Source organism: Lactuca serriola, chromosome 8, assembly GCF_051521515.1.
Source record: "Lactuca serriola cultivar US96UC23 chromosome 8, Lser_US96UC23_V15, whole genome shotgun sequence".
Classification (NCBI taxonomy): domain Eukaryota; kingdom Viridiplantae; phylum Streptophyta; class Magnoliopsida; order Asterales; family Asteraceae; genus Lactuca; species Lactuca serriola.
In genome coordinates, this window is record NC_136415.1 from 283,031,779 (window position 1) to 283,043,308 (window position 11,530).

General features: G+C 30.8%; 1 protein-coding gene and 1 long non-coding RNA gene across 2 annotated transcripts; both read left to right on the forward strand.

Moving 5' to 3' along the window:
- Positions 1 to 1,900: 1,900 nt before the first annotated feature.
- Positions 1,901 to 4,579, forward strand: LOC145070687 (MAK16 protein-like protein). Its single transcript, XM_079017642.1, has 10 exons — positions 1,901 to 2,031; positions 2,768 to 2,852; positions 2,957 to 3,066; positions 3,165 to 3,283; positions 3,361 to 3,458; positions 3,547 to 3,634; positions 3,733 to 3,870; positions 3,951 to 4,038; positions 4,111 to 4,253; positions 4,394 to 4,579. Exons 2-10 carry the CDS (start codon positions 2,791 to 2,793, stop codon positions 4,436 to 4,438), a joined length of 891 nt encoding a protein of 296 aa, XP_078873768.1. The 5' UTR covers positions 1,901 to 2,031; positions 2,768 to 2,790; the 3' UTR covers positions 4,439 to 4,579.
- A 3,299-nt stretch (positions 4,580 to 7,878) lies between these two features.
- LOC145070145 (uncharacterized) lies at positions 7,879 to 8,891 on the forward strand. The gene is made up of 2 exons (XR_013689842.1): positions 7,879 to 8,134; positions 8,621 to 8,891. It is a non-coding gene; the product is annotated as an uncharacterized LOC145070145 (long non-coding RNA).
- The last annotated feature ends 2,639 nt before the right edge of the window (positions 8,892 to 11,530 follow it).

Consider the following 11,530-nt stretch of genomic DNA (forward strand, 5'->3'; position numbering starts at 1 on the left):
GCACCAAAAGTGACCATATTCTTCCATAAGATGAGATCTAAGCAAGTAGAGATCAAGGTAGCAACTTTTTACCTCTAAATGGATGCTAACAACAGGTAGATGCCGGATCCAAAGCCTTCTCCTCACTTCAATCTCTTCAACCTTCAAGTTTCCTTCCAAAAAGCACAAGATTCACTCTCCAAAGCTCACACACACTCAAGAAAGCACCAAAATGCGGCTAGGGTTTCTCTCTGGACTGTAAGAATGATGAAAGAGGCTACAAATGAGCCACAAGTTCTTTAAATAGGATACAAACCCATGAAAATTAGGGTTTTCCTTTACAACACCTACTCGTCGAGTCGGGGCCTTCCGACTCGTCGAGTAGGATCTAAATCCCGCGTCCTCATAAATGATCTCTACTCGACGAGTTTGAGCCCCCTAACTCGTCGAGTCCTAGCAAAAAACCCTAAAAACTTAGAAAATTAAATGATACCTGGAACAGGCGTTACAGTTTGGTCAAGTTATGGACTTAGGAGACCATGGAGGGGTAAAATGTTCTTTCACCCTTTTCGGGAGTTAATAAAGGAGTTTTATAAATTGTTAATTAGAGATAATTATGATATATGTAGGCGGAGTCTAGATCGACCGTTGAGTATGAAACCTACTTTCTTTACTTATGATGTGAGTCTTCTCACTATACTTACCTGAGTAGTAATTACTGTGCGAACGGAGGATCTTATCTGAGTTATTGACCGGAGGGTCTTATGTGTTTATATTGAGTTATGTGATATATTATGCATTTTGTCTTTGTGATTTATGCTGTATATTATTATGTGCCTTATTGATTTACGTGATATATTATGCGCCGACGTGATTGTACACACCGGGTTGATTTGTGTTTTGAGCATTCTGGGATATTGAAAAATAATTTATTGTCTTGACTCTTGTGTTTGAAACAATTTACAATTTTGGTTTGAGAAATGTTAAAATGTGTTTTTGGTGTGGATTTAAAAATGAAATTTTTATTTAAAAATTTAGAGTGTTACACAATTCCTACCTAAAATTAGGGATGTCAAAAACTTTTGTGGGACCCCGCTCCCATGAGACTCCGATTCCATACTAGATAAATTTAAAACAAAATCGGGGGCGGGGGCAGGAGTGAGTTTAAACCTCGTTTTATTTTCGGACTGAGAATGAGAGTTGGTATTTCCGTCCCGTATCCCATGTGGGCCCGGTTTATAAATTTAAATAAAAAATATATATTTAATATAAAAATATATATAGACAATACATTATCTAATTTTAGGGTAGCTTGACTTTTTTCCACTTCATATCATACGACGATACGATAGTGAACTCGTCATATATTTTTGGACATGTCGTATATTTTTTTTGTAATGTTAGATTTTACGTATTTTATATTTGTAAGTTTGTTGGATTTGTTGTTTTATAATGTTGGATTTTTAATTTTTTTTAGTTGTTAGAAAACTAGATTTTAAGTTTTTAAAGTTATGAAAATAAATTTTTTAACCCATAATATAACAACTTTTTTTAGCAAAAAAAAAATCAATTTTAAGCATATAAAACAAAGGAACGAGGGCGAGATCAGATGTGATGAAGGTATTTAAAAGTAGGATCGGGAGCTATGTAAACGGAAGATTTAGGGACGGGGACAATAACTGGTTTTAAAGGCGGAGGTGGATGCAACTATTTTAGCACCCGTTGAGATCCCTACTTAAAATGGTGTGAAAGAAAGAAAGACTTTAGACCCATCCGCCTAAGTTAAAATTAGCATCGTTTTAGTGTCGCAAGTATAAAAGTAAAAAACTTTGTGCAAATATATAAATTTTCGAAACCTTTGTGGTTTTTTTACAAAAAATAAAAGTTATATTAGTGATGGTATCAGAATATTTAGAAAAGGAACTAAAACCCTAACCGTCTTTCTCTCCTATCCTTCTGCTGTCCCCTCTGCCGTCACCGGCATCGCTCCCTGCCGCCGTTCTTCCCCTACTTTGTAAACAAACTGAACACTCAAGTTTCATACAAGTGGAGGTAACCATTTAGAAATTTTCTTTGAATCAGTTGCTGGTTGGTTTTTTGTAATTAGGGTTTAACGATTTTTGTTGATTAGGCCAGACAATTCATTTGGAAACCTAAAAAGCTTGTTTTTTCAGTTGTTAATGATCAATGTTTATGCGTTTTCTTATTAATGCTAAGTATCTGTATAGGATCAAATAGTCGTTTGTTTCTTCAATTCGATTCACAAGACTTCCTGTTCGTAGGATACCTGTTACTAGTTTCAAATAAAATGTTCCTGCGATACAAATACGAATCCTTTCATTGAATCACTTTATTTTGTCGAAGCTCTCCATTTCCAGTGAGTTCGTAATCAACGGTAATCGTCTCTGTAGTGTGAAGTAGGTTTCGACTTAAATTTTTTCTATTGTAATCTGTAAACACTGATTACTTAACCTAATTCTTGATATGCACACTTCTATTCCCCTTTTGCGATATTGTCTTGTTTAAACAAGTAAACAAAAGTGCTTCATGATCTTGTTTCCATTCTGATCTAAACATTCTTAGAACAAAGATTAACGGAAAGAGACACAGTAACTCATGTAACTCTTCATTTAAAAGCAGTCAATCAGCTTTCTGCCTTATTCACATACAGATTGCAACATATAGTCATACACATAAAACTTTTACACAGTATACTGTTTTCTCTTATCATTACATTAAATCATCACTTTGTAAATCATGAATCCCAAATTATTGACTTTTCAAACAGGTGAATTTTAAAGCCAGTAGAAAATGCAGAATGATGAGGTTATATGGCAAGTTCTCAGGCATAAACACTGCAGTTATATGGCCAAGTAAGTCTTGGGCAATTTTGTCATTAATGTGCTGAAAAGTTACCTAAATGTTAACACTGTTTTTATCCCACTTTTTATTTTATTTTTGTTATTTATTTTATCAGAATTACTGCTGGAATTTTTTGTCGGAATGAGTACAATTTAACTGGAATTTGTAACCGAAGCTCATGTCCACTAGCCAATAGTCGTTATGCAACCATCCGTGATCATGATGGTATTTTTCTAAACCCTAAATCATAAGGGTAAAATTGTCATTATAGTAAAATTATCAGTTATCATTAGACTTGTTTGGTTATACATTCTATTTTGTAGGAGTCTTTTACTTGTATATGAAAACCATAGAGAGAGCTCATATGCCAAACAAGCTATGGGAAAGAGTGAAACTGCCTCGCAATTACGAAAAAGCCCTTGAAATCATCGACAACAATCTGGTACAAAACTTTATTTATATCCTTTTGAATTTCTTTAAATGAAAATAAAAATTAAAATTGAATTAAAAAATCAACAGATGTATTGGCCAAAGTTTCTTGTACACAAGGCAAAACAACGGTTGACTAAAATGACACAAATGCGTATACGCATGAGGAAGCTTGCCCTTAAAACAAGGTTTTTTTTTTCTTTAAAAAAAATATCTTATTTGTTCTATTTCTATAATTATAATTAAGCAAAATATATAAACTTGTTACTTTTATAGGGAAAAGATAATGACAACTCCTAGAAAAGAAAAGAAGAGAGAAGCTAGAAGAGAGGAAAAGGCTGAAAAGGCAGCAGTATTGGACAAGGTTACATTTTTTTTTAAAAAAAAAAACTAATGTTTCAGCCATATTTTTTTTAATAAAATGTTTTCACAGTTTTAATAATTAATATTTCTATTTTCCAGAATATCGAAAAGGAATTGTTAGAGCGTTTAAAAAATGGAACATATGGTACTGAGATAGTTAATGCTCATGCTGAAGCATTTAATAAGTTTATTGAACAATTTGAGGGACCAGAAATGGATGTTAATGAAGAGTACGAGGTTTGTTAGTATAATTTATTTTTTCCCAAACTACCCTTTTGTTTTTTTTTCTTTTATTATAAATATTTTCTGGAAAACAGATGGAAACGGAATTTGTTGAAGGCGAGTATGAAGAGGAAGATGATATGGAGGATTACAATGGCCTTCCAACCGGTGATGATGACGATTGTAAGTCGAGGGCGATTTTGTAATTTTCTTGACTTATTTTATTAGTTATTAATTAAACTCCAAATGGATTAGTGGATGATGGAGATGAAGATGATGATGAGGAGGATGATGCTGAGGTGGCAGTGGATAGAAAGAGAGGAAGGAAAGATTCGAAATATGCTTTGAAGAAGCAGGAGAGAGATGCTAAGAAGAAGAAAGGAAGAGTACTTGTTGAGGTAAAACTGTTAAAACAACAAATTACAATGTTATTTATTTATTTATTTATTTTTTTCACATTATGTGTAAAAAAAAGTAAAAGAGTAAAATATTTTTTTCAATTTGGTGATTTGATAATGATGATGTGTGAATTTGGTAGGTTGAGCATGAAGATACAGAAACAAGGCAGAAGGCAATTTTATGAGTGGGAGACTTTAAAAGCTTTTAAATTTTGATGCTCTAAAAATCAAGTTAATGCATTCGTGTTGTAAAAGTTTTGATCTCCTTTTACTTTTGAAATTCTTTTTCTTATTTTAAATTAATTCGTAGGATGTTTTTTCTTTTATCAAGAGTTGTGTTTTTTTAAGGAGGAAATTCGAGTATTGTTGAAGTAATTCATGATCAAATGTTCTATAAAATACTTAAAGTAAAGATGGTATTTTTTTTTTAATTGGGTGTGTATGGTATGTAGCCTATAGAAGTTTTCATTTTATTAGCTTTTAAGTAAAAATAAAAAACTCGAAAAAGAAAAAAACTTAGTTCGATAGTAGGCTTTTAGCTAAATCAAAAAAATTCCAAATCTAAACTACAAGTTGTTTTTAACAAAAAATTCCTTGTAATTTTGCAAATTGAGTTAATTATCCTTCTAAAAATCATAAGTTATTTTATGTACTTTTACATTTTTTAAAATATTTTAGCTAATTTTTGTTTAACATGTAGATGCAAATAAAAGATCTGGCTTTCGGTTTAGCTTTGTTAAATTAGTTCGATATTTTTCTTGTGGATCACTAGTAAAAAGCTATATAAGGTCAAACTCAATTGGGTGTAAATACGTCCACAGTCTTTGTTGTGGATCACTAGTAAAAGACTAAGCCCTAATCTTAATCTCAAATGGGTTTGTTGTAGGCCTCTCAATTCGGGTAGTACTTTTGTTGAACATTCACATAAGTTATTTCAAACTCAAATTCAAACCGACTTAGGGTCTGTTTGATTTGATGCTTACCCGGTCCGGTCAGACGTTTTTGTCTGACTCGGTCCGATCAAATACAGTCAGACTGTTTGACTTGTATCTGACCCAATCCATATGTCTAACTTGGTCCACAAATAATCGCTGATTCGGTCCACAAAAACATCACAGCTGACCGAGAAAAATCTTTTGGTTGCCCTTATCCCAAATCCAGGGCCGGTCCAAAGATATTATGGGCACATGACAAAAATAAAAAATGGGCCCCCTAAAGTCATAAATATAATAAAAATTAATTCGAAATAGAATGCAATAAAATTCACAAAATTCACTATTAATATTGAGAAAACACAAATATGGTCACAACATTACAAAAACAACTAATTTATAGGAAAATATTTCTCCTAGCCTTTCTAGATACAAAATCATTAATAATGTTATCCAAATCAATTTTATGTAACATGTCTTTCTCTATACGTAACATTGCCAATTCGTTCAACATTTTTTGCGACATCGACGTTTTTAGATAATTCTTCAATAACTTTAACTTTGAAAAACTTCTCTCTGCAGATGCAACAGTGACATGAATGGTTAACAAAATGCTATATGCAATAAAAGTATTTGGGTAACAATCAACAGTTTTAACATATTCAAAATTTCAACATTAGATATTATATCATTAGGTAAAGTCATTTTCAACACTTTCAATTCTAAAAAAAGTTCACTTGAATCCACATCAGAAACATTATCTTTAGAAAAAATAGTAGCAAACTTTATACAACTTTCTTTAAGTTCACTTTCACTTAATGACTGTAATTTTTTTGAATCATTTAAAAACCTAAAAATACTTTCAAAGTTTTTTAATTGTTCAAATCTATTTTTTAATGAAACAATTGCCATATCCACAACAACCAAAAAATAATGAACTTTTAAATACTCTTCAACCGATTGCGTTTCTTCTCCGTTATCACTTTCATCAAATTGTTTTTTTTTTCTAACAATACGACGTTTTGATGGAAATGTAGGCTCTACACCCATATCAAGTGCAATAGTTTTAGCAATATTCATACTTGATGCAAAACCTTCATTTCTATATTTTTCAAAAAACTTCATAATATTTTGTATTTGGTTAATAGTAGCGTCAATACAAATAGATTTAGATTGCAACTTTTTACTTACAATATTTATAGCAAATAAAACTTCATACCAAATAACCAATACACAAACGATGAACAATTGATGCACTATCAACAAATTATATGGAAAAGTAAAAGAATAAAACGTAATATCGACACTAATTACCAAACAGTAGAACACATTGCATCAATTATGACAATATTTCTATGTTATCAAACAATGTATTTACTAATTAAGTCAGCACTAAGAAACAATATGTTAACTTTTATCATTAGTTACTAAGAGAGAAAGTAAAACTAAAAAGATGAACAATTAAACATCATGAAGAAATTTCATTTGTTTTGAAAAAAAAAAGTTCATCAATTGAATAGTATATACGAGTAAATTGCTAAAGCATCCAAAAGAAACAAAATTGAGACTTGAGAATTGAAATTGAATTACTAAGCAGAAACAAAATTTTTCTAAATTAGTAAAACAAAAACCAGCCTTCCTCTTCCCTAATTCTAATTCCTCTTTAATTGAATCTAATGAAAACAATTGAATGAAAATTGAGAAACTGAAATCGATTAGAGTTTAGAAACTAAACAGATTAGTCGATTAACTGGTGGTGACCTGGTGTCCTTGTCGACTTGTCCTTGTGTGGCTGTGTCGGCGATTTGAGAATTGAGAAACAAAACATGAAATGAGATTTGAAAAGAGAGCAGCCAGCTGCATGCTTGCGTGAGACTGTGAGAGACAAAGTAACAAACCGAAATCTAAATATATCTAGAGTCGAGACAATTAGCTGTTGGAGATTAAAGATGGTGATTTGTGAGAGAAATCGACGAGACGATTCAGTATCAAGGTGTGAGGCGTCGATTCAATTACTTGGCGCCCTAATCTCAATTTCCCACATTCCCCGCTACCTTCCTTGCCTGGTTCCAATCCTCCTTAATAAATGAAGGTTTTTTGCCACATGTCAATCTCTCATTAATTTTGACACTTATCATTTTGTGGTGTTTTTGAATTAAATATTATCCACTTGTCAATTTTTGGTTTGTGGCAATTTTTAAAATTAAAGTCATATACTTATATATATATAAAGTATTAAATATGATATATATGATATATTAAATTGCAATAAATATGTATATTCCTTAATTTAAAGTTATACATTAAAAAATATTTTCCGTTTACACTTTAATGTTTAATTTTTTTTTAAATCAACCTGTGTAATACACACGTTTCACACCTAGTTTGATAATTAATGGAAATCAAAATCAACTCAGCGACATAAAGATCAAGCGGCTTAGCGGCCCATTTTATTAATTTGTTTGGGACTTGGGTCAATGTGACTTTGGACTGGACATTTGACTAATTTTGGGCCCTACAGAAATATATAGATAAATAAAAGTTATATATATATATATATATATATATATATATATATATATATATATATATATATATATATATATATATATATATATATTCTAGAATTTTTGGCCCCCCTTGAGTCGTAGGCATTGGGCGGTCGCCCACCATCAGGGCCGGCCCTGCCCAAATCACGCGTGCTCCTTAACGCATCTTCTTCTTCATCGCTAAAGTCATGAACGAATGCAAGTCTTAAGCTTCATTGCTTCCTCCTCAACTATCGACCTCTTCCTCCACCGTCGCCTTCCTCCATCCTCGTTGCAACCGCTGTCGCTAGCCTCGTCCTCCGCCGTATCTCTCCTTCATTGTTAGTTTCTTGTCTCGTCCCCTCTTTAGCTCTGCAAAACGATTTCCAAATCGATTGTTCAAAGACCTAATTATTGATTGGTATTGTTCTTCCCCCTAAAGCCCTAGTTGTTGCATAAAGTAAAAAATTTCTCCATTTGAATTCTGAATCAGTGATCACTGTCATCGGTTCTTAGGCGTTTCATATATGTTTTTAGTGTTCTGGATCGTTTTCCTACTTCAAGTTGCTTAATATTTCAATTATGCTTATGATTTTTTACTATTAGTTTATTATTATCTAATGTTCTAATGTTGAATCAACTACAAGAACATAGATCATTGATTTCTTATGAGTTGGATTTGAGGGGGTCCAACTAGTAATGTGGAGAAACTGATTATGATCCTATTAGACAATATAGTCTTGTTAGTTCTGATGAATAGCTTGATGCTCTAGGAGTAGTAGTTGATGTGATTTTCTTGCCTTGATCTTGCTCTACATGATTTTCTTGTCCATTATTTTGTTATGCTCATGATTATTTGTTGTTGTTGTGCAAGGATTTTGTTGCTCTAAATGGTTGTATTTCTCAGTTTCTAGAAGGACAAAAATTCTTCTTTGAGGGGAGCTCCTACAACTAATTTGAAGGAGCTTCACATGAATCCAAATGATTTGAAAGATGTAGCATCTACAGCAGTTTGATGTTTGTATGCTAGAGCTTCATGTGATTTTGATAATAATGTTTGATCTTGTTGTAAGGATAGAACTCTACAATGTGTAATTGGTAAAACTATATCTATAATTTGTCAAGTTAAATGTGAAGATGCAAGAACTCAGTTGTGTCATTTAATTTTTTGTTTGTTATGAGACTGCATTCAGTTTTATTTTTGATTCATGTAACTTGGAACTTGGAAGGTGTTTGCTCTTATAAATGTATTTGTTTTACTTTGGTATATTCTATTCAAATTAGGACTTAGACATGACAAACGTTTTGCTTATTATAAAAAAATGTTACCCTAGATGTAATGTATATATAAAAATTTAATGTTATAAATTAAATGGTAAATCATAAATGAATTATTATAAAAAATGTTGTTTGAGGGTAATATAGTTATTTTGCACGGTCAGTCAGAAGCAAAATCAAACAACAAATTTCAGTCACAAATTAACTCAGTCAAAACTTCTAACCTAGTCAGCTTATAACCCAGTCAGATCTAACCCAGTTAGCAACTATCAAACGACCCCTTAATTATTCTTTTTAAAAATCAATGGTGCCGTTTAAATAAGTTATTTTATGTGATTTTTATATGTTTTAAAAGATTTCACCAAATTTTGTTTGAAAATATACATACAAATAAAAAAATAAGCTTTCAAAGACTATAAACCCTAAGCTCTGGGTTTGTTCACTTTTTGACTGCATAGTTGGTTTGTATATTGCTAATATTAGATGTAACTACTTTATTAAACGTTGTATTTTAGATGTGTCACTTTTGGGTTTCAAGTGCACATTATTTTATTATAATCGGGTGTTACATTTCATATGTTCAAATCAAAAGTTTTAAGCTTTGTTTTGTACAAGGTTACTGGTGGAACTTTTGTAGTTTACTAGTTGGGACTGGCAACGATTCTAGATTTTTTTTTTTTTTTTTTTTTTTTTTTTTTTTTTTTTTTTTTTTTTTTTAATGAGGGACATGAGATGCTTATTTTTATATAAATTTTTAGATCTTGTTAACACATATTTTATATTTATGTTTAAATATTTTATTTTTGGATTTTTTTTTCATAAACCTTCAGGTAGTTAGGTAAGCCCGCTAGTGTCGATATTAAAACTATTTTCAAGTTTGGTCCTTATTTCAATTTTTTTTGAATGAGGTACAAATATATATTAAACTATTCTAAAATTATTCCATCTATGTCCACAGTGGGACTTGAACCCTCGTCTCAAAAGAGGAAGGAAAACACTAGATACCGCTGAGCTAGAAGCCTTTCGATGGTCCTTATTTTAATGTGGATTTATCTTTGGCATCTATTTACAAACTAAACTAACCAAAAATAGTTATGTAATTTTCTATTTTGGAGAATTTTGTTGATATGTTTGTAAATTTTTATATTTATATCTTCCGTATACAACTTCAAGTTATATATCCTTATAAAACTCATAAACTCATGTATACAACAAAATACTTAATTTAATCATGACTAGTCTTTAAAAAATTATGAACAATATTTTTATTATTAATTTTTTTTTTTGAAATGGCAAACTAATCTATTCCTAATAACCATTTATGTCTTCAGGGAGGCTTGAACCCATAACTTCTCAAAAACTTATAATAGTATAATATTATCCTTCTACCAAAAAAAATCCAAACCATATCGGTAGAAATATGGATGTAGCCGCTCAATAACAAAGTTATGGTTGATATATATTTCATGAACTCGACCAATAATATTAACTAATTGAACATAGTTTGGGTCCCAAATTCATAATCCAACATTGAGCTACCATCGATACAAACATATTCATCAACCAATATCCATTGTCGACATTAATAACTACTTCCAAGATGTCCATCGACAACATAGTTAGGGCCGATGGATAATAACAGAGGAAGAACAAAATTGAAATTAGTTTTTTGGTTATAAGTGATCTTATATGTAACTGAAGGACTAGATGATGAACATATTTTTTTAGAGGAAACTAATTGTAGGTCTCCTAAGCTGATTGTCAGAGATTATTTATATTGTTTATCAATTGAAAATATGCAATCACTGGGTTTTGCTAATCGATTATGCAAGATATGGATCAACAAATAGTATGGTCGGGAATAAACATATCGTGAATAAGTAGATTGATTACGAGAAAGATTGCAAATGAGAATTTTCGTAATTTTTTTATAAATTAATTTAAATATAATTTTTTTTAAAATTTTGATTAGAGTAATTATCAATAAATTTAGTTTCTTGATATATATGTAAGTTTATACGTTTTATAAGAATATATATGTAATTTGAAGTCTTAAAAAGATATAAATGTAATTATGAAAGTTTACGAGGATATAAACGAAATTCTCCATTTGAATTTTATCAAGCAACCCAAAATAATAATGTATTTTCCTATTTCATAGCAACCTGACCAAAGTATGTTGTTATGTACTTTAATTGGATGAATTATATTTTTTGCTTATCTAAGAGGGTGTTTGGGATTTCACCTCAAAACAACTTATTGAATTATTGTTTTTTTTGAAAAGTCAATAAGTCAAAAAAATGTTTAGCAAAAAGAAAACGACTTTTAAAACAAGGGGATTTTACGAAGTTAGAATGTGTAACTTTTCTAAATCCTTTATGATTTTTTGAGTTGTAAAAATCAATATTACCTTAAAATACTATTAAGCTAAGACAAACACTTTTGTAAAAAACAACTTATTAACTTTTTTCCACCACAAAAGCTAATCCAGACACTTTTTTAATAACTCATTTTCCTACCTATCAAAAGTCATTAAGTC